Source organism: Polistes dominula, unplaced genomic scaffold (assembly GCF_049000335.1).
Source record: "Polistes dominula isolate Pdom_NZ unplaced genomic scaffold, Pdom_raw_medaka contig_31, whole genome shotgun sequence".
Classification (NCBI taxonomy): Eukaryota; Metazoa; Arthropoda; class Insecta; order Hymenoptera; family Vespidae; genus Polistes; species Polistes dominula.
This window is the reverse complement of record NW_028300925.1, coordinates 6,744,274-6,770,013: the sequence shown is the minus strand read 5'-3', so window position 1 is coordinate 6,770,013 and position 25,740 is coordinate 6,744,274. Positions and strand designations below refer to the sequence as shown.

Sequence of the window (25,740 nt, the reverse complement as noted above, 5' to 3'; positions counted from 1 at the left end):
TTCTGTGTTCAATTATTATTAATAATTTATTATCATCGCCATCTAAAAATTGCTTTATTTATTATTTAAATTGGTAAAAATTCATCATTAAATGCATTTAATTGTACAAAATATAAATTTTCCAAAATTACTATATACGAGTATACATAAATTGTAGATTTTTAGTAATTAACTATTGCTTAATAAAATAAAAATCATTACACAATTTTATTCTGTTAAAATAAAAATAATACTATTATTCATCAGAATCAAAGAGAAAATTAATAAATGAATTCTTTGTTTGATTTTTTTCAGTAATTTATGTTCAATCAAATTTAATTTAATTTAATCTTGTTCCCTCTAAAGAGTATCTTCCTTTTTTTTCTTTTTTTTATTTTGGAGGAATTTCCCTTATAATAGAATTCAAATAAATAGACAAAAATTTTAATTACAAAGAAATCAATGAAGAGTTTGTAAAGCTCATTATATTTAAAAATTTAAGACGAGCTTTAAACTAAAAATTATCACATTACATTTACTGCATTCATTCAAACGTGTGTACATGTATATATGTATCTATAAATGTATGTATGTATATGTAAATACATATAAGATCAATTATGCACATTGTTTATGTACACTGTGAAAAAACGAATGTTTCTGAAGATTCTTGAATCGCACTGTTACTTTCATTCATCGCACCCATCAGGAACTTCGTTTCTTTTTTATATTTTCACTTTGGGAATGCAAGAATACAACGTTTATAAAATAAACTAAAAATTAATAATAATAGTAATAATATTAAGAATATGTTTGGTTTGTTTAATCTTGCAGCTTATTCTATTTTTTAACGAAAACTAAATAAATCATCGACAAGCGTTATTAAGTAAAGTTTATATATACCTATATGCATTATTATTATATAAATAATAATAATAATAATAATAATAATAAAAATAAAAGATGCACAAAGATAGCAAAAAATAAATTGTACATAAATGTCAATATATTTACATTATTAAGAATATCACGAATGTCTCTTTAAAGAGAAAGGATTTTTATATCTTAATAATATTTATCGTCTTTCTAATGCGTATCTTAAAATTTATCAATCGAATGTGGTTTTACATATAAAGCAACAAATTATAAACGAGAATAAATGTTATTAGAAAAGATATTGTTTTTTATAATAGAACACTTCGGCACCATGTTAATCAAAACTTCTCCCTCCTTCCTCTCGTCTCCCACTCTATCATCTTTTTGAACTTGCTCACATTTGTCTACAAAAATTTCTTTTTCTTTTCTATTTGTATTATTTTCTTTCTCTTTTTTTTTAATTTCAAATAAAATGTAAGGCGTTGTCTTTCGTATTTACTTCAAGAAAAAGAAAATGTTAATTTTCTCGAAATTTGCATACTGTACGTATATATATCTATATATACATACATATATATATATATATATATATATATATATATATATATATATATGCTTTTGTGTTTATGTATAATAGTGTGAATAATCAATAATTTGTTTGTTCATGTAACGTAACTGTCATGATAAACTCTTCTTCAAATTAAGCATATAGATACTTTTTGGTGACATTTTATGTAGCAGCGTGTCTTTGATACTCGTCCAAATACTTTCTCAAATATGACATAAATTCTACTAATGCTGCGGATAATGATTTATCCACAACTTTTTGAGGTATCCAACCCTTTAAATTGGTATTGAGGATCCATGTGAAACGGCACTTGCTACTATCACCGTCTGCTAATTCTTCAGCAGCCCAACAGCTTACACCATTTTCACCCCTTCAAGAAAAAAATAAACAAATATAAAAATCAAATATAAAAAATAATTAAACTAAGATAGATATGGAAACGTGAATTTTTTGATGTGTAACTCACCTGACAACGTTTTTTCGACTTGGAAATGATTTTAAAGTCACCGACATACCGCTACTTATGTAATAATTACCAAATTTATTACGGTGTCTTAAAATAATAAAATCTCGTGCACCAATCAATCCACCACCTTGCGAACTCGTTGCTTGATAAACTATATCTGTATTCTCGTCGATGTGCTATAAAAATAATATAACAATTCTCGATAGTAATAAGATAATTAATTTATAATTATTTTTACATATTTTATATTGATAAATTGAGTCAATGAAAATTAATTAAAAAATTAATACCTGCAATTTCCTCGATTCAGTTACAAGTTTATTCCACGTTGGTAATGCTTCGACATCGTCGAACAACCAATTGATGAGCATACTGGCTGGTGCATCAACTATACCCTTAAAAATAATAATTATTATTATTTATAATATATTATATTATTAAATTACAAATGTAATAATATATTTTTATATATGTATTATAATATATCAATATGTTTTATAATAATATTATAAATTTTACTGTAATTTTCATTATTTTTCCTTCTGGTCTCTTGGTTTGCATATACGAAATTGTATCACCGCACGGCTGTGTAGCTTCTATTTTCCACTCTTTTGATGTTAATAAGTCATGACTATTTTTTAATAACGTTCTAGCCGTCATTTTATATTCATCAATCTGAAAACAAAAATTTATAAAATAAGACTATAGGCATGGTCTTATAGGTGCGCATTATATGCGATAGTAAAAATTACAAAAGATATTCCATAAATGGTGTCAAACTTTACTCATAGTCAGGAATGTGTTCTGAATCATATAATAATCGAATCTTATTATTTGGAATTAAACGTAATAACAATTAATACACTAAACTCACTGATGATTCTGTAGAATCATTCAAAAATTTTTCTATTTGATTATTTTTGGAATCCTTTGATTTATCGTTTCCTTTATCACCGAAGAAAAATTTATTAATAAACTCAACGTTACAAGCATTAAGAATAAACGATGTCATTATTATATATTTGTAAAAAAATTATTTCAAATAATAAGAAAAATTCACAGGATTGAAATGATTTTAAGAAATGTAACTTTTACACAAATTTAATTAACCATTTATAGTTATCAATTATTGCACTTTATAAAATATCTCATTGATAGTTCAACAATCAACTAAAAGCAATTTGATTCTCTGATTTCTTTTTATACTCCTAACCAATAGAATGACTCATATTACTTTGTTTACCTTTAAAGGTGTTTAATACTTTTTATAACCAACTTTAGCGACAATTTTTTTTTTTATAATTTATTACATATTACGCGGAAAAAATTCTTATAAAATTTTGTTAAAAAATCTTGAATTTAAAATTAAGAACATACCTTATCAGGTGTTAATTTGGGTAATGGTTTATGAATAAAGATTTCATTTGCAGTATCCTGTCTCCTAACAAGTTCATCTTCGACATCCGAATGAGCTGGAGAATCCATAGGTGTGTAAAAGTTACGTGAAGGTTCGATCGAACTATATTGACGTGGATCCGCAATGGTAGCTTGAATGAGAGGTGCTCTTTCCGCGTTTGACATGTCTACCAAAAATTTATTAATAAAATATAGATATTGTATGTGTATTAATTTGAAATTTATGATTTGAATAAAAGATTATATTCGGGTTTAATTAACTGGACTGATTAGTTACTACCAAAACTCATGCTTGATGTATTTTTATATCACAATGTAACAAAGAAAGTGAATACAACCCACCAAAATAGGACAAGATAGAATAACCAAGTACTGAAGTAGACGTTTGACTATTTTTATGAACTATCTAGAGTCCTAAAATCTTTATAAGGAGATAAAAATGGGGATAGAATTATTTTAGTCCAATCCTACAATTCTTTCCCTCTTCATCAAACTTTAAATAATAATCTTTTTGTTGAAACAACGCACACACAGGGTGTATAGGTTTATCGCTAACAATACACACATATCAATGTGTATTATTGCTCTTTGAAATTTCATTTGTTTATCTGTTTTCTTTTTTTTCAATATTAACTTACTTCGTATCCAATTTATAACATGCGTTTCTTGAGGTATCACGCGGAAATCAAAGTACCAAGCTTCTGCCCAAGAAAGAATGAAAGACGAGAGTATCAGTAGAACTTGAAAGACTGGCTGGTTGCATGATACCCACTGAAATTAACCAAGCATTTACAGGTGTTTGTAGAGCTAATTTATCATTTAACTTTTTTGTCTTTATAATTAAAAATCGAGATAATATAATGAAATGTTAACTTACGTCGAAAAGAAATACTTTAGCGAGTAAAAAGGCACACGTACAGGCAGTTGTTAACTATAAACAAAAAAGTAATTACTTTTAATCTTTTGAACAAGTATTTAAAATAAAATGATTAAAATATCGTAATAAAATAATTGAAATATTTTTATAATATCAATTTTATTTTTACGGCATTTAACTTAGAATTTTGTGTACGCTCATCAAATAAATAAAAAGAATTTATTATTTTATTATTATGTTATAAATATCAGAATAAATCAGTGGTTCTCAAACTTTTTAGTCCTACCGTCCCCTTTTCTAAAAAACTGGAAAATTGCTTCCTTGCCCCTTGAAAAATTTTTGGTGCCTTTTTTTCTTTTTTTTTCGTGTCAATCGCCCCCCTGGACCGCTTCATCACACACTTTGGGAACCACTTGAATAAATGGAGAAAGTTTTTACTTACGGCTACGAAGATCCAATGATTTAAATGGAGCAATGCATAAAAGAGCAACAACACCGTGAACCTGCATATGGCTGCCATCTGAGAAGACGAAATCCGTAAATTTCTGTTTCCTCAGCAAGAATAACGAAATATTACAACGAAATAAATGTTATTTAGTATTTAAATAATCTAATTTCTTTTCTTTCTTTCTTTCTTTTTTTCTTTTTCTATGTCTTTTATTGTTTATTTTTTATGTAATAATAAAAATGTATATTTACCACAATGTCGAAAAGGGACGTTTTTATGTGATAATCTACAACCTGGTTGATAAATGCTGCTTCCAAATTTTCCCCGGCTATCTGAAAGAACAATAAACAATAAATAAAATGTTATATATAAAATTAATTAATTATTGAAACATTTAATTGTGTATTGTAATATAATACATAATAGGTTAATTTGAAAATTAGCGCGATTTATTTCACTTTAAAATTTTCATTAAAAATATAAAATTTATGTAATTAAAAAATATAAATATATTATTTATTGTATTGTGGAAGTCTCTCAAATTTCAAACATTTTCATCAATTATGCAAACCCATAAACAAACATAATGAAATACATTATCAAATTAATTTATAAAATATAATAACAAACTATTGATTAACTATAATATCATCAATCTTTTCGAATTTCAATTAAATAAATAAATTACAAAATAAAATTTTGATTGCATTTAATATTGGATAAAAGATACGTTTAATGTTAAGAAAAATATTTCCCGCGCTTTTTTTAATGTAAAGAAATAAAGAATAAAATAAAATCAATTGAACAATTGGAAATATTTAGAAATAATACTCACCATACTGCAAATAAGCCACATAAGCACGGTCAAAAGAAGATCAAATGTTACGAATAGACAAAAGAAACGACGAACATTAGACATCCTGCCGCCTTCCCTAGCACCAGCTATTAGATCTTCGCTGAGGACAATATCGGACGTTCTCGTAAAACTTTGTTGCGTGTAAGAACTTCTTTGGGAATTAATCGAACCGCTTAGGATATTCTCCACTGCAGTTCTTATATTTTGTCTATCATCTTCTTCCATTCTGAGATAATTTTTTGGAAAAACGTAACGACGATAACCTGTTGAACACGTTAATTAAATTATTTTAATTTTCTAATGTTTTCCTGGAACGATGAACAATATTAAATCATACACAACTGTTACCATCTTTTGACCCGACAAAATAACTTTCTTTTAAATATGTAACTTTTACAAAATAATTTTTATTCATTCTTTATTTACACATACCTAATGTGTATATGTTTACACCACTTACTTCTAATATTAAAATTGATTATATTAGATTAAAATATAAGTAACTCTGAACTTTAAATTTACAGTTTAGAAGGGCAATCAAAGGTCCAAAGGATTTTATTACTGTAAACATTAATTAGAATTTATTTAGAGTGTGTGTATGTGTTATGTGTAAATAAATAAAGGCTTATCTCGAACGGAAGTAAGTAATTCTTACTGTAGATAACACATATAATAGTTACTTTGTTACACCATTATTCTGTATGCATTTGAGATGATAAATTGGATAAGGTTTTGTTTAGTTTAATTCTATAAAACGACATTTGAGCTTTACAAAGCTAGTACATTAATATGATACGATTATAAACGATATGGTATCCTTTTAACATAAACAGAGATAAATAAATGTAGTAAAGATCATGCCATTTTAAAATGCAATAGTTGATTTTATTGAAAAACGTGAGATACAAGTTTTTGTTTAATAATTTTTATTCCTACCCACAATCTTATCATAAATTAAATTACGTCATTGTTTAATTGACAGAAATTCACGCGGTGACATTAAAAAAAATGTTTAAATTAAAGAAAGGATTGATTTTCGAGTAATCGAAACATCAATTGAAAATGTAAATATAAAAAGAAATAAAATTCAGCGTTGATAAAATAATTTAAATTATGAAGCTGTCATTAGCAAGGATGCATTCTAACCTCAAAATAAAAATTCTTACATTCATATCGGAACGTACATTAACTTCTATTTTGTTTTTATCTTATTTATTTTCATAATCGAACTTACGTTGGTCAATTTTTCATCGGACTCGAATCATGTACACAATCAAATTCGATGGTAAATAAAAAATAAAATTGCTAATAGCAATTAAAAAGACTCCCCCTCCTTGTTCGTTTATAGATAATACAGAAGAAGAAATTTAAGTCGTCTTGTGTGCATATTTATTTCTTGTTGTTCGTACCTTTTAGTTTCACACCGGACCCTCATATATCCGGTTGAGATAATTTATCGCAGCAAGCTTTGTGATCGCACATCCTAAAACGTTTCTTTTTTTGAAGATCGATCCGAAATTGTCGATCTCTTTGATGTTAACACTTTTCATAGACTCACTTTTCAATCGTTAATAGGGTTCACTAAAGTAAACACACACGCATCTTTCACTGACGATTTAGTGTTAACTAAATATTCCTTCGTATAGGGAAAATTACTTCGACTGGTTTTCGCTAGGTGTTGCTAGATGTAGACCGAACTCCTCCGAAGATAAGCGATTACGACCGAGAGAATTCTTTTCTTTTTTAATATATGGGGCATTTCACGTGAAGCGGACAACGAAAAAAATATGAGGTCTTGGATTTTGTTCATAATTAGCTTGATAGTACTTCTATGGGACCTCAATAATTGCATATCATTATTTTTTTTTTACCTTAGTTACCAATTTATGGGGCTTCAAAAAATTGACAAAATATGAGGAATAGATTTTTCGAATAAATCGTGTTTATTAGAAAATATAGATGAATTTTCTTGGAAGTAGATAAAAATTTGAAATTGAACCTTTTTTCGTCTAGTAAACCGGAAGTTAAAATTAAAAATGTGAATTTATTAAACTTCGCATATTTTTATTTTTTTTATTTGTACCTTAAAAAATAGCTTGTAGTGTAAAAACATTATGCAAAAAAAATTATAATGGTATCTCGATTCGTTTAGAAGATATGAACTAAACAGTACGAAGGTTCCGTATGGCGCGCTGTACTGACTGAGCGGTTCCTCAGAGCTGTTGGCTCACTCGCTACTTACAGTTTACTATTGTAACTAATGAATTATACACTTAGAAACTTTTACTTAAGGTAAAAATTAAAAAAATAAAAATATGCGAAGTTTAATAAATTCATGTTTTTAATTTTAACTTCCGGTTTACTAGACGAAAAAAAGTTCAATTTCAAATTTTTATCTACTTCCAAGAAAATTCATTTATATTCTCTAATAAACACGATTTATTCGAAAAATCTATTCCTCATATTTTGTCAATTCTTTGAAGCCTCATAAATTGGTAACCAAGGTAAAAAAGAAAAAATAATGATGTACAACTATTGAGGTCCCATAGAAGTACTATCAAGCTAATTATGAACAAAATCCACGACCTCACATTTTTTTCGTTGTTCGCTTCACGTGAAATGCCCCATATATCATAATATATATTATTATAGTATTTTATCCTTATTACATTTATAGTACACGTAAATAATTACTTTAAACGTATAAATATCCTTCTTGTTTTTGTAGTAAAATATTTTTCTTTTTTGCATCATTAATATTATGAAAAAATATATTTTTAATATTCTTACAATTTCTTACATTTATACATACGCGATTAAATTACTATTTTAAAGTCATGTTTATTTAAAAAGCTCGCATTGAACTATTTCCTTCAAGAATTAAGAAATATTGTTTTCTTTTTTTCTTAAATAGCTGTAAAAAATTAAATATATTCCTAGTAATAGAGAGATACGGTTAAAACTTACAAATTCGGATAACTGCTTTTCTTATGTCGACTCGTACGATCTTGACTGAACGTACTCGTATATTTGGCTGAACGTACATTTCTTTAGTTTATCCTCTTATCACAATATTATACTTTATCAAATAGTAAGGATTAGATTTCTCAAAGCACTATCCGGTTCTATCTCAAATTCTGCTGAAGCTCCTAAATTAAATTGTACAGCGATCCCACCATCTAAAACCAATCCTCCGTCGAAACACAATGATTTTACTGTTAATTTTTTACAAATGTTATATCGTTGTAAAGTCTTTGGAACTGGATGTACTTTTGTTATCATCATATCTCTTATAGCGTAACAAAGATTTTGTCCTTCTAAAAATAATAATTAATATTAAAATAGATATAAAAAAAGAAACATGTACTTCTACTATAATTATTGCACATCCTACCTGGATTAAAATGCAAGCTGTTATTAAACTTAGTACATATTTGATTTATTTCATTATCTGTAAAATTCTTTCGGTCATCAACCAAACCGAGTATTTGTTGTACAAGTTGTGGGCTAATGCTGTTTATTGCCTTGTACCAAGCTGTCGAGCCTGTGCCCGTACTTATACAAAGACCAGAGCTTTTAATTTTATGGAAATTTTCCTCATTGTCAAGTTTGATCAATAAAGTACTTATCTTTGCTGCTAATACTTCGGCTGCGAATACCTATGAACAAAATATTTGCATTAGACAAATTAAATGAGATGTGTAATATAATATATATTTACGTAAGACTTAAAATAATGTTTAAATAACTTACTTCATTGAGTGCTAACCAAGGCAACTTCCTTTCATGTAATTGATCTGAATTGATTGGTCTCAGTTGGTCATTGGACAAAAATCTGTTTATAAAAGATTCTACATTTAGGATAAAAGAAATGCATAGAATTTAAATCGTACTGTAATTCAATAATATACCTTTCAACTCCAACAAGACGACCTTCCTCATGCATATGAAAAGGCAGTTCCCAAATTCCTTCACCTTTTAAAGTAGTTCGAATTCTAGATCTCATTAATACATCATATTGTCCTGCTTTTAATAATTTAAAGATTTGCGATATATTTTTGGTATAATATGATGGTAACATCAAGTAACCTTCTGAGTTAGTGGGATAAGAATTAATTCCTATTATGGGTGTTTTGTTATCGAATATTAAGTTAGCAGCCAAAAGGAAGGTGCCATCGCCACCAATGGGCAAAACTAAATCGGCCCAGACAACATCGGATCTGCTTATGCTGCTTCTGAAAAAGATAAAATATAAAATATCAATGAATATTTCTAAAATGATTAAAATTTACTCAACTCACCTATCAACTTTCTTGTATTCAATGTTTAGTCTGTTAAGTACCTCCACTACGTCATTTTCGACATTTTTAGTCGAATGATGACAGGATAACATCGACTCATAGTTGGAACCTCTTCGCAATAATTTATTTTTAAATTCTTCTTCATTCAAATTAGGCTCTCGTAATTTTTCAAAATTATATCGTGTTAATTTGGAAACTATGAGAACTTTCTTAGGAACAAAACTCGATGCATTTCGTATGAAGAATTCTTTGAAGTTTTTATGATTATATATTAATTGAGATTGTAAACAAATCTGCTGCAAAGTCCCTAAAAAGATGCAATGATTCTTCATTCACGTGTCTCCTAAGCACGTGTTATATGTCACAAGTCTAAAGGTCAACGTTCAATCAATTTTTTTACAAGGATTGTTTTAACAAAGATTTTATTTTTTTTAATTCGATCAACTCGTTAACGAAATCAAATACTTTGACATATTCATGCGTAAATACATAACCATATTTGTAATACGATTTTATTGATCTGACACACACACGCAAAATTTATTTATTAATTAATAATATTGGTATGACAGTGATTCTCATTTTAAACATTAACTATTTTATATTTATAAAGATTCAATATAAAAATTAAAACATTAATCGTAGTAAAAAAAAAATAAAAAATGTTAAACTTGTTTATTTATTGTAACTAATAAACAAAAACAGATAAATTGTATATATAAGATATAAGAAAGAAAATTAATCGGCTTATCGATTATCTAGAATGTTATTTTGAAACCGATAACATTTATGAATTATGATTTAATAATACATATATATGTTGTATAATAAAATGTTAACAACAAATTGAGGCAATAAGAAAAAAAAATAAAAACAATCTCTTTCTCACCGACAGTAGTATTCCGAACACAGCCAAGAAACGTCATCGCACACGCCGATTGACGTGCTTGCGACGTTATACGAAACTTTCTGTTAACATTAATCTCTTATCAAAATATTTCGAGAGAATCGATGGAAGCGCCACACTCGACGAAGTTTGTAACTCTCTTTCTTTCTCTCTCTCTCCGAAGGTAAGGTAAAATTCATCACATATTATACGCGCCATTTTTATGATTTTGTTTCTTGCTGGTGTTTCATCGAAAAATCGAAAATATAATTAATTTTATATTTTATCGCCTGCGCACAATACCTTGCTATACAGTAAACAAAGTAAGTTTTTTTATTATCTCACTTCAAGGAAAACAAAAAGAAATGATAAGAAAAATGAAAAGAAAATATTTTAATAATAAATTGTTTCGATTCTTATTTCATTGCTATTTTATGAAACCTTTTAAAAGATATCGTTTTGTTTTCATCCGCGTGTATATATATACATATAGATAGTTACGTTATTAGAAATATTTACAATCTCTTAGAAAAATGTTAGGAAATAATTAAGATGCTATAAAATTGAAATATATTTGTGATATTTGCATTTATCGAAAATGGTACGCATAGCAGGGTAAATGTTAACATAAATGAAAAATGAATCAAATGATAAAACGCAAAATAAATGATCCAACTGTACGGATACACGCTTCGCTTACACTTTATTAATTCATTTGCAATACATTAATTAAGTCTGTTTAAATAGCATCGAGGCTACCTAACGTACGCCTTTGTTTATACTATAGACAATCATCTAACTTAGATCTTTCTCTCACTTTCTGAATTTTCTCATTTTTTTTTCTTTCTTTCTTTCTTTTTCATGCAAACACGCAACAAACAAGCACGCATATTATTTCGCGTTCTCTCTCTCCCTTTCTCTCTCTGTGTTAACCATCTCACTTTACATTTCCAGCCTTATACGCGCGCGCGCTTTCTTCGTTTTTTTTAAATTTACATATATATATATATATATATATATATATATATATATATATATATATATATATAGATCAGTTTTAATATCGATATCATTAGTTTTAATCTTTATTGTATATTACCATTGTCAATTATCATTATACTATATATATTATATATATATATACTATATATATTATATATATATATATATATTTATATATACTATATATATATATATATATATATATATATATATATATATTTATATATACTATATATATATATATATATATTTATATATACTATATATGTATATATATTTATATATACTATATATATATATATGTATATCGTAAGATCGACGTTAAAAACTAAAATTCGTATAAAAAGCGTCGTTATTCGTACTAACAATTTAACTGTGTACTATTTAAATAATAATTGGATCTTAAAAAATTATTTTGTTTTTGTTGTGTGTTATGTGTGTTGATGTGTATTTTTTTTCTTTTCATTCAAACGTACGAGAGACATATCTTCTAACACGCACATCGCCGGATTACTAACGCGGCTATTTATTTTCTCATTCTTTCTTATTACTTGTTTTTTTTTGTCTTTTCTTTTTTTCATTCCTTTCTCTCTTTCCTTCTTCGATCAATTTGAATCGTTTAAATCTCTCGAGTGCGTATGACAAGTCGTTTGAACGATTATTCGTTCTAACAAAACATAATGTAAGAACAATCGGTAAGATCGAGCAAGTATATGTTAACTTTTACATCATTTTACTTATTATATTTATTTGTTTCTTTTTTTTTTAACTTTTTTATCGTTCCTTCCTTTTCGCCTCTAATTGTCAACCCCATAAATTCTTATTCGTCATCTTCTTCTTCGTTAATGGAAAGAAGCCAACGATTTTTCATCTCGTGCGTCGTAGAAATTGTACGGGAAAGCAACGTGCGTGTTATTATTATTATTATTATTATTATTATTATTATTATTATTATTATTATTATTATTATTATTATTATTATTCTATTATTATTATTATAATTATTATTATTATTATTATTACTATTATTATTATTATTTTAATTAATATTATTATTAAATTATTAATATTAATATTATTATTATTATTTTTATTATTATTTTAATAATAATAATAATTATTATTATTACCGATAAATACGTGTAACCATTGATTTGCAGAAATTAATAAAAAAATATTCGTCTCCTACTCTGGTGTATCCGCAAATCAAGATTCGAAATCATATATGTATACATATATTTATATATATTTATATATATATACTTATATATACTATGTATGTGTGTATATATGTATGTATATATAAATGTATATATATCTTTTTTCAAGGACGCGCGCGATTTTCGAGACGATCTTATCGATCCGATCGTTCTTAGATTACGTTTTGCACATCGATGATCTATCTATCTTTCTATCTTTCTTCCTCTCTTTCTCTCTCACTCTCTCTCTCACTCTCTCTCATTCATAGTTATTATTTCATAACATTCTATTTTTTTTTCTTCGCCACTTCCTAACACTGTGTTAGAATGATCTTAATCTTACTTTTTAAGTCTTTAATATATATATTTATTTATTTATATATATATATATATTTATTTATTTCATTTTATTTATTAATTTTTATTCATTCATTTATTTATTTATTTATATATATATATATACTCGATCTAATACAATGTTGTTTTTTTTCTTTTTTATTTTACGTACTAACAAACATGCTTTTCTCGTCACTTTCCTTATCATTTTTTTTTTTATTATTATTATTTATATCCACCGTACATATATTATGTATATTATAACCACATCGCTACTGTTTGAAATTTTTGTTTGTCGTATTTTTTTGTTTTTCATGTCGTGCTATTTCAATCATTTTCACTATGCTTCAATGTATGTATATGTGTGTACGCATGTTGAGTTCCTGTGTATTTATTTTTTTTTTTACTTTACGAGTAATAATGTACATCAATTACATACAAAACAAGATATAACGTTAACGTTCTTCTCCTTATGTTTGGAGATCATCTTTGCAATGCTTTTAATGCACGACTTTTTTCTTTTAATTTTTATTTTATTTTATTTTATTTCATTAATAGATATATGCATCATTCAAAACTAACCAACGTCGTCTGGTATGTATTTATGTATACATACATGTGTGTTTGCTTGCATGAATGTATAGATGCATGTATATATACGAGACAATTTGAAAAATTCCATTTTTTCCAATTAGTTTAGGTAAAGATGTGTTTCATTGTGTATCATTCACGCGCGTGTAGTGGTGTGTACGTGTGTGCGTGTGTGTCGTGTGCAGCCTCTAGTTTTCTCTCGTTATTGTTTTTATTTTCGTTAATAATTTTCTTCTCCTTAAAAGTTTCTTTTAAATTCGACGCGCAAGAATTCATTCCCGGAATTAGGATTCATACATCATTGTTTATCACCACGTCGTAATGATTATAATACTAATTTTATTTTTTTTACAATGAGATTACAGATCTCTCGAAGAAGATCAATACGCCAGAACACAAATAGTCGCATAATTTCTTTTTATTAGTTATTTTTGGGAATGATTTATTTGCTTTTGTTTTTCTTATTATCTCATTCGAATTCATTGTCGCACAAAATAATCATTATTATTTATAATCTTTTCTTACTATTTTTTAAAGTTGTGCCTTTTGTTCATTTTTCTTTTCTTTTTATAAGAAATCGTCAACAAAAAAAAATCAAAACGATCAGTTTATTTTTTTTTCGGAAATTATTTTTTTCTTTTTTTTTTTACCATTTTTTTTTCTTTTTGTTTAACGCACTTTCTTATTATTCCATTTCTTGTGTATATGTACATCGTTCTTTACAGAAGAGAGATATTATTTTGTATTAGTTTGATCAGTCGTTGTTGTTATTATTATTATTTTCTTTCGTAGTCATCGTCGTCGTCTTCGTCGTCGTGGTCGTATGCTAATATTTAAATGGTCGTCGATACAAAATTAAAAGCGGCATCGTTTCTTTTTTTCTTTTATTTTTTTTTTCTTTAGAAAATCTTCTAACGGCAGTGAACATCTCATGTTGAGAAACGATTTATGAATATATACGCGCGATACAAGGTAGGGGTAGTAGGGTGGTGTGTGGGGTGATCGGTAAAACGCATATATGCTTCTTACATTCGTTAAAAAGGAATTTAATTAAAACGAGAACACGATGAGAATATCAACTAAGCTTTTTAATAAAAAGAAAAAAAGAAAAATAGCAGCAAATAAAAAATAATACAAATAAAATATAGTGTACTGAACGGATTAGGTATATACGAACGAAAAAAAATATATATATGAACAAAATGAACGAAAATTTGAACATAGTGCTCGTTAAGATACACATTACCAATAATATTGTTCATTCTCTCCATTTCTTTTTGTTCTTACTTGCTCTCACTCTCACTCTCTCTCTCTTTTTCTATCTTTCTTTTTTTTTTATAAATCCTATCTATTTAATTATAATGAATTAAAATTCGCACTTAAAAATTTTCATTAGAGATAAATATCTCTTCTCGCAAAAAATGTGATTCTTAAAATGACGAATTATTATAAAACATTTAAAAACGCGATACCATGTGTATGGTGTATAAGTGTATTTATGCAAGTATGTGATCTTAATAGACATTACACAACGAATTCGATAATTATAAGCATGAATTAAATAAGCTTTTAGAATCACTCAAATACTGACAAGTAAATACACGATGAGTTTATATTTTACTTCTTTCCGTTTCTTTTTATATATTTTTTTTTGTAACTTTCCTTTATTCTTTTTTCATTTTTCTAATCACGCGAGTTATCATCATCATCATCACATCATGATCATTATTATTAATATTATCATCATCATCATTATTATCATTATTATCATCTTTATCATTGTTATAGTCATCCGTTTCTTTTTATTTCTTCAGCTCCATTTGTGCCATCTCGTCGTACGTTCATCCTCAAAAATGAATAAGAGAAGATACAAATGTTAGATGTTTTTTATGCAACGCCGTTCCATTTCTGTTTCTTCTTTTCGATGTCTTATCAAATCCGCCATGATGTAAGTAAAAGTTTCACTTCCATGATGTTAATATTATATTTAAGTCTATACGTACGCGTGATTTTTCCCCGCTTGTTTTAATGATATTTTCATGTATATTTTTATACACACACACTTCTTTCTCTCTCTCTCGCTTTCGCTCTCGTTCTCTCGTTCGTTTTTACATAAATCACTATTTTTTTGAAAATCTTTCTTTTACCATTTTACATCAGTATCATTCTAAGATTGTACATATGTGTACACATAAATACAATCACGAATTATAGCTCATAGGTTTAGGCAAAACTCGTTTGTCACCATTAAGTACAATGACCGTGTAGTAGAAGTAGTAGCAGTAACAGTAGTAGTATATAGAAGTAGCAGTAGTATTTTAATATGATTTTGCAATGATTACATTTATTCCTCATTCTATTTCCTTAAAACCAGAAGATTTCGATCGAGCAAATATTTTTCGAGCTGTATGTGTGTATATGTTTATGTATGTGTACATGCGTGTATATCCTCGAGAATACAATAATAATAATAATAATAATAATAATCATAATAATAATAATAATAATAATAATAATAATATTAATAATATTAATAATATTAATAATAATAATAATATTAATAATATTAATAATAATAATAATAATATTAATAATAATAATATAATTATAATAATAATAAAATAATAATAATATTAGTAATAATAACATTAATAAATTCATTCGAAATGAACTTCGACGACGAGCACACAAGACGATTCGAATTCGTTATTCTCCATTTAAAGAATATCTCGAGTTCGATTTAGATTTTATAATTACAAGAAGTACTAGAAGTAGATGTAGTAGTAATAGAAGAAGAAGAAGATGAAGAGAGATACAAGTCCTCAAAGAGACGTGGGTCACCCTAAGCGTGAATTCTAATGACGAAACGAGTATATCATATAAGAAGTATATACATATACATAGAAGTATAATATACATATATACTTAATAAGTTTCGAATAACGGCGAATTATGATGAGGAAGGGTAGAATAATGATGATGGCGAACAACGAACACCCGCCTACCCGCGTGCACAAGCACGCACCGTGAACAATAGACACAATTCGGCATAAATGATATAATAATAATAATATAATAATAATATAATAATAATATAATAATAATATAATATAATATAATATAATAATAATAATATAATAATAATATAATAATAATATAATAATAATATAATATAATATAATAATAATAATAATAATAATAATAATAATAATAATAATAATAATAATATTTAATATCGAGTTTCGATCGGTCGCTAGAACGAGACCGATTGGCTAAAAATGGAAGTGGGTTTTTTCGTCACCTTTGATTCTCCCTTTTCTCTCTCTCTTTCTCTTTCTTTCACTAATGTTTCTCTTCATAGTCCTTATCGGGTTTTACATACTCTCTGACATTCTCATTCTCTCTCTCTCTCGCTCTCTCTCGCTCTCTCCCTCCCTCTCTCTCTCTTTTTTTTCTATTTTTTTTATTTTCTATTTTCTATCCTCTATCATCTATCCTCTATATTTTCTTTTTGTCTGGGCCGCAGGACTTTCACACACACGCTTTAGTAGTAAAAGTGTGCGAAGCTGTTGCAGGTGTTGCGTGAACGCACCGAACCTCAGCTATGCGTCTGTGTATGGGGTGGGGGTGCACCGGTGATCTCGGTCCATCGCATTTCGAAGAAACTTCTCATCCCGTGTCCGGCCTTTCCTACGGGACTGTCGTCTTCGTTGAATACCTCGCAGTTGATGAACATCTGCCTGACATCGGCGCAAAATTCATCGCGGGACTTGTACCTGCGTTTGAGAAGCACTCGTTGGAACAACATATTTTCTTATTTTCCATCCGACACTCTTATATCTTTTTTTTTTATTTTTTAATTTTTATTTATTTTTTTTTTCTATTTATATATATATATATATCTCTTATTATTTAATATTTTTATTTTCTCTATGCTTTTTTTTTATTATTATTATTAGTATTTGTCTTTCTATATACCTTGCTTATATTTATTTACTTTTTTTTTGGTTTTATCTTTTATTTTATTTTATTTATTTATTTATTATTTTTTGCCTTTTATTTTGCTCTAAACAAGTTATTACGTAACACAAATCTATTACTATTGTATGCAAGACGATCGAGAAGTAGAAGCGTTTATAGTCTTTTCTTAGGATGCTTGAAACTTACACAGAGTCCTGTAGTTTCTTCTTTATCGTACTGAGATCCATGGGAGTCTTAATGATTTTCTTGTAGGTCGGGAACTGTTTGGTGTTAACCGGCAATAGGAATGGCCAGGCTTCGTCCTGCTGCTCCAACTGTTCGAGAAGAAGCTTACAAGGTGCCAGCTCTCGTTGTTGCTTCTTAGTAAGGGTCCTATTGTTTCCCTCCTTCCTCGGGGATGCAGTAGGGGTTGCCGGTTCCGACGAACTGACGTCCTCTACGTGCGTGTTCGATGCCGTTGAAGGCGTTGGACTGCGGCGCAAAACAACACAGAAATTATTTTCCACGATTAATCTATTTTGTTTGTTTGTTTGGTTTGGTTTGTTCGCTTTGTTTTGTTTCTTTTTTGAGTTCCATTTTACAGGTGCGCTTGTTTGTTTCCGTTTCTAATAAACCTTCTCGAGGGCGACTATGCGTTTTTTTGTTTTTTCGAGCGAATTCGAGCACATTTTTTGTGCGTGATTGGTTTTTACTATTATTTTATTTTGTTTCCGGTCGAGATTCGGATATGTTGCTCTTTCGATGAAATATTCCGTTCTTTCTAGCTCTAGCTCTTTTTGACTCTTTGTCATTATCTCTGTCTCTCTCTCTCTCTCTCTCCCTCTCTCGTTTTTCTCACTTTCCTCTCGCCTTTTCTTGCTCTCTTATATTTCCGACTTTTTACTTTTTTTTACATATTTGAGATTGCATAGATTTTTTTTTATTACTCTATTTTACTTTTATACACATACATATTAGTTTTTACTATTATTTTATATTTTTTTTTTACTTCTTGTGCGACAATACGATCTTAAAGATTAGCCCTTTTATACAACACGTTTGTATTTTATTATACGAAGAGGTTTACATTGATTATCTCAGAAAACATTACCCCCCTCCCCCCACCTACCATAGAAAAAAGGTTGGGACAGTACGACGAGAAGATATATTTATGTATATATATATATATATATTTTTTATATCATAATTAAAACACGCACGCATACGAGAGAATCAGGAGAAAATAAAATGATCTTTGACAAACCCTAATTAATATATAATTATATATATACACATACATGTAACACGATAACCGCATCCGCACACTGTACTCCTAGAACACCCTGTATGCAATTAAACGTCATTAGAAGTTAGAAAGGCTTGATTTAACAATTTTCCTCATTTAACCGAGAATCAAACTGGGTTTTTCACATGAGAGAGAGCAGTATACATATACACATATACATATATTTAAAATGTAATTCGTAAAAGTTGGAAAATTCGTTTATTTAAATCGGGAATAATTGTATTAGCATTCGCATTCGTTGAATATTATATCAAATCATGTGTTCCGTATATAATGTTATTAATTATGATTATTATGACGATGAGAGGATGATTATTATTATTATTATTGTTGGTTGTTATTTTGACTGTTATCTTCAATGTTATTTTATTTAATTAATTATGAATTATTAATCGTTATTATTACGTTTTTCGTTTGTTCGTTCTATTTTGTTCATTTTTGTTCTCGAATATACTTTATACCGTTAAGTCAACAAATTGATAATGTTTGTTTGGTTTTAACGTAATCACCTAGCTGGTGGATGATCAGAACTCTCACTCTCTCTGGTGCTTCCCCCTTTGGTATGACTCCTTCGACTACTATTTCTCTTCTTTGGTTGCTTACTGTGGCAATTAGAGCAATACCATTTCCCTCTTGGCATCTGGAAATCAAATGAATCATTTAAATATCGAATTGAAAATAACCAAATAATAAAACAACAAAAAATTGTTTATGTTCATAAAATAAAATAATTTTGTTAGAGAAATAGAAGTGAATTCAAATTACGCACTTTTGGCATAACCGGATTATGGCAGTCGGTGTGATAAGCCCTAGGACAAAGCTCGCAGAGGACCAAATTTTTCCCAACCCTTTTCCCACATACCAAACAATTACGTTCTCCTGTTGCTTTGTTCATACATTCGTGACAGTACCTAAACAAAAATTTGAAGAAGAGATTGTTTAAACAATGTGGTTCTAAAAATTGGATTAACACGTTCCGTGTCGTATGGGTCACATACGCCTCAATTCTAAACTTTCCGTTCGGGCCATAGGAAACTCTTTTAGCATTTATACATATGTGGGTCGTATACGACCCACGCGGCTTAAACGAAAAGTTAGAAAAAAATATTAACGTATTTTGTTATTTTTTTTTGTTCTCTTTGTTTTTTGCTAACAACTCACCAGTCACCATCAGGAATGTTTTCCATTTTTGGACGGAAACAATAAGTATGATAACCGCGATCACAGCCATCGCAAAGCAATAACTTGTCCTCGTTGTCTCCACTATGACAAAACTGGCAATTCTGAAACACAAAGATGATACTCGTGCTTTTAAGGAATAGGAATAAATTAGCAGAGAAATAGAGAGATCATTTCTCTGCTCGTTTTATTCGTATAATAATAGTAATAACAATAATTATATATTATTGAATTAACGAATTAACGAAAATATTTTTCCTTATTTGTTAGAACGGTCTCTACTCTCTCTTCAATAATTTTTTCCTTCGAATCTAATAATACTTAGCAATATAATCCAGCATAATAGCAGATAAGCGTACAATCACAACAGGCACCATGTAGAAATATTGTAATTTGAAAATAAATGTTAAGCATATATGCAAATCAAATTTCTAATTAATGCAAATTGCTGAAGATATGAGAAGAATAGCGGCGAGAAAGAGAGAGAGAGAGAGAGAGAGAGAGAAAGAGATAGAATGAGATTTGTTATATTGTAATATCTCTCTTTCTCTCTCAAAATAAAAATTAATGTGATATTTAATAAAAAATAAATAAATAAATAAAGAATAAAATAATGAATGTATCTTAAAATTTAAACGATCACGCTACGCGCTATGTAAAAGCTTTTTAAAAATAGTGAATTAATGAAAAAGAATAGAACAAAGAGTAAGAAGAAAAAAAGCGATATTGTAAAGATAAAATTAGTAAATATATAATCAAGCGGCATTAATTTTTGCATGCTACCGTTACGTTAGACTCTGACCACCATTGGATATTATTATATATAAATATATATAAACATATATAATTATATATATTATTTGTTTACTTTTAACCTTCCTGCACATACTTGAATGGATTTTCTTTTTAAAATGTGACTATTTTTGTTCAAGACGATCACATTACATGTATTCACAAAATCTACAATTTTACACGAATACCGAATATTGACTTTACTCAATAATTGTGTTACTGTATGTTAATAATTTAGTTATTTATTGGAACGATGGAACCTGTTTTACGAGTATAGTTAGTATTTATTATTTTAAGATAATATTTTTCGTTCGAATTTTCAAGGATTAGTTAGAAATGTATAGTTAATTCTAGATAAAAATGAAATAATTATTTAAAGTTAGAACAATATTAATGTAAAATCGAGAGGAAGATCAATGTCTTATATTCTGATTTTCGAAGCCCGACCATGCTTCGTGTGGTTCATCGAATCGAAAAAAGGGGAAAAAGACATAGGTAGGAAGCAAAAGGACAATTCGGTTAGTAAGTTAGTGCGAATACCCACAGAGGTTTGAGAAGTAGTCAATAGTTGATTGTACTGAGTGGTAGCTTTGAGTGAGACGCAGCGGTTTCGTAGCTTGACGCAGACCGAGTTTCTAGCTGGTGTTAGACTCACAGCCTTCATGATGCTCTTGTCCCAAGCGATGCTGGCCTCGAGCATATAAAGCGCCATAGCCAGTTGAGCCGATGTGTGTGCACGTGCGGTAGCTTCTCGCCAGTTGTTCAGCCCTCTTGGTGTTGTCTCTTCTTGAGGAATAGGTGCCTGATTACTCTGATCCGAATTGTTCGAGTTAGCGTTTGCGGCGGCTGCCTGTTCTGCTTTCAACGCCGCCAGATTTGGATCTCCCGTGCTAATAATCATTCATTTTCAAATGATTACATAAATCTATTTTTTTATCTTTTAGGTATTATAATAAAAAAAACAAAACAAAGGAACGTGGATAAAAAATTCTTTCTTTAAATCTTACCAAACTCCTAAAGGTGGTTTCAAGTATCTCCTTTCAATGGCCGCTTCCAAAGAGAGTAACCTTTGTCTCGCTTGTTCTACTGCACTGATCTTTTCCATTTCGTTTAACTTCTCGATTTCATCGGCCTCCTCGGTTCCTGCCCGTGGAGGAAGTTTCCAGCCCTTGACCTGCATGCTGGCGTTAGCGACCTTATCCTCCAAAGCCTCGACCTGTTCGAGAAGCTGTGCATCCACACGTAATGCTACCTGCTCGCTCCAATCATCAGGATTATCCGGTTTTGGAATCGGTGTGTCGGGATCGTCGGGTTCCGCTTGAAGTTCAGTTGCAGTGACATTACCTGGATCAACGTTGATCCTACCGGTTACAGCCAAGAATGATTCCATCGTAGCCCATGTCGTACGCTTCAATTCTTTTTCACGAACTCCTCGAGAATGTAAATGTTCTAATAATTCTTGGAACGTGTCTACGTCCGTGATTCTCCACCAACCATACCTTAGATCTATCAAAATACAAATAATGATTAAAATAAATGATTATTTATTGTTGTTGTCTAATTAATTTAATCTTACCTTTCGGTACAGGTTTAGCTTCCCCAGGTGGTGGCAATCCATTTACTTTAAGATATTCCAGTTGCGCAGCTTCATCTTGCGTGAGTATCAATGGGGCAGGACTATCGCATCTGTCATAATTTGGACTAGCTGGAGGTGGAAAAACTGGTATCCTGAGTTCCGTTGGTTCAGCAATTCCAAAGATTTGCTTGGTACTAGGTCCAGGTGTATCGCAAGTTTCTCGCGGCAAAATGGAGAACCAATTGGGCTCGGCATTGTTGTCTGTAATTATCGACATGACTAATATTAATGATTAATTTCGTTAGTACTCAACGGAGGGTTAATAGGGACTCACTAGAAATGAATGTTCCGTTGAGTTCCTTGCCGTTGTGGAGATTGTTAATGTGATTAAATTTGTCGCCGTTAGGTATAGTCTCGACTATTTTATCTTCCATCATTTTGACAACAAGTTTCGGCATTTCCTCTCCCATTTCTTCGTTTTCTTTTTTCGTTTCTTCGATCTTCACGTCTACCTCCATTTTGACAACCTCCGTTTCTTGTTTAATTTCTTCGGAAGTTACATTGGTCTTGGCATCCGTCATCATACTGTCACCATCGTGTCTTCTTTCTTCTTTCATGTTATTACCAGAGTTATCCAAATTACAATTCTGTACGGGTTCTTTCTTGCAATTGATTTCCTCGCAATCGGTGTTCTTTTTATCCTTAGTTTGAGATTTCGAATTGTCATCTTCTTCGTTGGCATTCAATTTCTTTTCATCCTTGGCTTCGTTCGGTGCTTCGTTTTCTCTATTCTCCGTATTAGGCTTAGCTTGTTCTTCCTGTTTAGTCTCGGTCTTTTCCTCAACCGGCATATTTTTGTACTTCTCATCTAATTCCGCTTGCAATTCCAAAACCTCAGGTTCCGCACTTTCCATAGCCTCTACAAATATACCACCGGCATTCGCCAATTCCCAATATCTCCTCCAATACCTATCCTGTCCGAACGTGTGAGCACGCAATTGTTTCGATGAGCTATTCAATTTTTGCAATTGTTCTTCGGATTGCTTCAAAAGTTTATCCAATTTTTTCCCGAGTTCTTCACCCGACAGATTTTTATCCTCCTCCTGAATCAACCAGAGATTATCATTCTTTAAAGAGGACTAGAAAAGGGCAAAGATAGCAGACAAGATTTTCCATGAATAATCAACAAAGAAAGAAATATAATGTAGAACAAAAGATACAAATAATACCACTTACCTCTTCTGGTTGAGTTCCTTCACTTTCGTTTTCCGACATATCCTCAACTTCATCCTCGTGATGAATCTCGTCAGGAGTGGGCGTTGTACCAACAGCTGTCGATGTTGTGTTTCCTTCCTCATCAACTTCTTTCTTTTCGATAGTAATCGTATCACCGGTTTTGTTAACTATAACTCCAACTGCTTCCATTCTAACTTTTCGACTATGCAATTGTCTCAACCTAAAATGAAAATAAAACACATAATTAAAATCAATCCAATTATAAGTAAAATAAAACAACTCACTTTCTGATCTTTGTATCTAATACAAATCTTTCTTTCTTCAACTGAGCTACCGTTTCCAGGCTACCTTCGATTTGCCTAATCACAGCTTTATTTTGCAATAGCTCATTGCAAAGGAACGCCAAAGTTTGTGCTTTGTGCGTTGGATTAAGTGCAAGGAATGGTTTGTCCCTGAGCCTCTCGGACAATTTCCACGTTTCGTTTTTATGCATGTGCTCGAAGAATTGAGCGTTTTTGCCTGAACAAGAAGACGCATAATCGCCACCGTTTTGATGATGATCAGCGAATCTTTTGTCACGTTCACGTTCCAAACAGACACCCGTGAGTGCTTTAACTTCACCTGTTGCGTTCGCGTAAAGATAAATTCTTAAAATTTCGCTTATGTTGGCATGAGTTATGTCAGCCTGTCGTAAACTTTGTCCAAGGCCAGTTGTGTGTCTTGCTGGCTGTGGAATACCTGGGTCCTCGATAGCGCACACCAAAAGATGTGTCATCACAGAAAGCATTTCTTCTTCGGCTTCTTCGTCGTTCAACAATGCTAATTGCAGACTTCTTAAACTTGGTAAGGATTCCATGTCTTGAAATAAACAATTTGATATATCTTTTGTGTTTTCATTAGGTATAATTAAATATACAGAATAGGGGATTTAAATTGAAATAGTCTTATGATTAAATTCTTGATTCTGTCTACATTTGGGATTTTGATAAATACTCACCAAAACCTAAAGTTTCACCAAAATTATGAAGAAATTCGAAGACCATGACGATATCAGCGAAAGCCTGTCCCGATAATTTCAGTCCAGGTATTCTCTTGATATCTGGCAGAGCTCTGTGATCTATAATCCATCGATTATCTTTGTGTTTATCAAATGAAATAAAAACAAACGTTGTTACATAAGAATATATTATGAATGACAAACAAACCTGTAAGTTCCATGTCTTCTACGGGTTTCCTAATTTGTTCTACCAACTCCAGCTCAATTTTCCTTTGTTCAGCTCGTTTCTCTTTCGTTGCTATTCTCTCAGCTCTTGCTTCCAATCGTTTCCTTTCCCTTTCTTCCATTTTGCGACGATTCTCGAGTGCTCTGACCAAAGCCATGTGTTGTCTCCTTCTCTCTCGCTCCTATGATTCCCGCGATTAAATCAAAATATTTTTAATAAGTGTAATAAAGTAAAGCGTTGAAATATTTTATTCGTTTTAAAGGATCGAATTTGATGTTTTGCGAATTTAATGTTTTATACGTACAAGCATGAGTGTAAATAAGTTGATGTCTATGTTAGAATAATGCATATGCATGTTTATATACACTTCCGGATAAAAGTTTTAAATCTTTACATAAATTCAGAGAATCAGAATATTTGCCGGAAATATTCTAGCTATCCTAGTAATTAATTTTACGGATGTTTTTAATTGAATACAAAACGTTTGAAAATTGACTTATGATGGTGTACTCGATTTGAATGGAAATCAGTAAGTTATAATTTGTAATCGTTGACCAGTAGTGTATATTTTTTTTCAGAAACGTTATGGACCATGTAATATGAATGAATGTATAATAATATGATGTTACGTATTTATGTGTTAAAAATGTGTATGTATGCATGTATA

At 29.7% G+C, this 25,740-nt stretch overlaps 3 protein-coding genes across 22 annotated transcripts in view; all 3 read right to left on the bottom strand.

Moving 5' to 3' along the window:
* Window positions 1-442: 442 nt before the first annotated feature.
* On the bottom strand, window positions 443-8,593 carry Start1 (Steroidogenic acute regulatory protein-like). Of its 3 annotated transcripts, none has more exons than XM_015334962.2 (12): window positions 7,045-7,285; window positions 6,721-6,969; window positions 5,466-5,749; window positions 4,882-4,962; window positions 4,625-4,702; window positions 4,183-4,236; window positions 3,944-4,076; window positions 3,267-3,472; window positions 2,409-2,564; window positions 2,180-2,284; window positions 1,890-2,065; window positions 443-1,793 (listed from the first exon to the last, which is right to left on the bottom strand). In XM_015334962.2, the coding sequence occupies exons 3-12, from the start codon at window positions 5,709-5,711 to the stop codon at window positions 1,586-1,588; spliced, it is 1,443 nt and encodes a 480-aa protein (XP_015190448.1). In that variant the 5' UTR covers window positions 5,712-5,749; window positions 6,721-6,969; window positions 7,045-7,285; the 3' UTR covers window positions 443-1,585. The 3 variants fall into 3 exon arrangements, with proteins under 3 accessions (XP_015190448.1, XP_015190447.1, XP_015190443.1); XM_015334961.2 differs by having other exon boundaries at window positions 6,896-6,969; XM_015334957.2 differs by lacking the exons at window positions 6,721-6,969; window positions 7,045-7,285 and adding an exon at window positions 8,454-8,593.
* On the bottom strand, window positions 8,121-11,770 carry LOC107073972 (NAD kinase 2, mitochondrial). Of its 2 annotated transcripts, none has more exons than XM_089171176.1 (6): window positions 10,677-11,770; window positions 9,788-10,094; window positions 9,398-9,721; window positions 9,240-9,321; window positions 8,881-9,145; window positions 8,121-8,800 (listed from the first exon to the last, which is right to left on the bottom strand). In XM_089171176.1, exons 1-6 carry the CDS (start codon window positions 10,711-10,713, stop codon window positions 8,571-8,573), a joined length of 1,245 nt encoding a protein of 414 aa, XP_089027302.1. In that variant the 5' UTR covers window positions 10,714-11,770; the 3' UTR covers window positions 8,121-8,570. The 2 variants fall into 2 exon arrangements, with proteins under 2 accessions (XP_089027302.1, XP_015190449.2); XM_015334963.2 differs by having other exon boundaries at window positions 8,121-8,803; window positions 10,677-11,717.
* Window positions 11,771-13,315: 1,545 nt separating this feature from the next.
* Window positions 13,316-25,740, bottom strand: part of LOC107073888 (bromodomain adjacent to zinc finger domain protein 2B) — a 154,112-nt gene continuing 141,687 nt past the window's right edge. For 12 of the 17 annotated variants that reach the window (XM_015334739.2, XM_015334741.2, XM_089171294.1 and 9 more), the window contains 13 exons: window positions 25,056-25,254; window positions 24,848-24,967; window positions 24,135-24,708; window positions 23,851-24,070; window positions 22,949-23,753; window positions 22,615-22,893; window positions 22,046-22,544; window positions 21,583-21,928; window positions 20,229-20,350; window positions 19,837-19,978; window positions 19,577-19,707; window positions 17,969-18,253; window positions 13,316-17,577 (listed from right to left, as the gene is read on the bottom strand). In XM_015334739.2, coding sequence (XP_015190225.2) covers window positions 17,400-17,577; window positions 17,969-18,253; window positions 19,577-19,707; window positions 19,837-19,978; window positions 20,229-20,350; window positions 21,583-21,928; window positions 22,046-22,544; window positions 22,615-22,893; window positions 22,949-23,753; window positions 23,851-24,070; window positions 24,135-24,708; window positions 24,848-24,967; window positions 25,056-25,254 — 3,900 coding nt within the window. In that variant the 3' untranslated portion in view covers window positions 13,316-17,399. The remainder of the gene's footprint in view (window positions 17,578-17,968; window positions 18,254-19,576; window positions 19,708-19,836; window positions 19,979-20,228; window positions 20,351-21,582; window positions 21,929-22,045; window positions 22,545-22,614; window positions 22,894-22,948; window positions 23,754-23,850; window positions 24,071-24,134; window positions 24,709-24,847; window positions 24,968-25,055; window positions 25,255-25,740) is intronic. The other 5 variants (XM_015334736.2, XM_015334737.2, XM_015334733.2 and 2 more) reach the window with 4 other exon arrangements.

What these genes read in the sequence shown, in the direction of transcription:
- Start1 (XM_015334957.2), bottom strand. Translation starts at nt 8,532, where the DNA reads ATGTACGTTCAGCCAAATATACGAGTACGTTCAGTCAAGATCGTACGA. An exon ending in CTAAAGTATTTCTTTTCGAC is followed by an intron (nt 4,077 to 4,182) that starts GTAAGTTAACAT and finishes GGTTAATTTCAG; the next exon opens with TGGGTATCATGCAACCAGCC. An exon ending in CTGAATCGAGGAAATTGCAG is followed by an intron (nt 2,066 to 2,179) that starts GTATTAATTTTT and finishes TTATTTTTATAG; the next exon opens with CACATCGACGAGAATACAGA.
- LOC107073972 (XM_015334963.2), bottom strand. Translation starts at nt 10,713, where the DNA reads ATGACGTTTCTTGGCTGTGTTCGGAATACTACTGTCG. An exon ending in TGTTCGGAATACTACTGTCG is followed by an intron (nt 10,095 to 10,676) that starts GTGAGAAAGAGA and finishes GCATCTTTTTAG; the next exon opens with GGACTTTGCAGCAGATTTGT. An exon ending in CGTCTTGTTGGAGTTGAAAG is followed by an intron (nt 9,322 to 9,397) that starts GTATATTATTGA and finishes TTTTATAAACAG; the next exon opens with ATTTTTGTCCAATGACCAAC.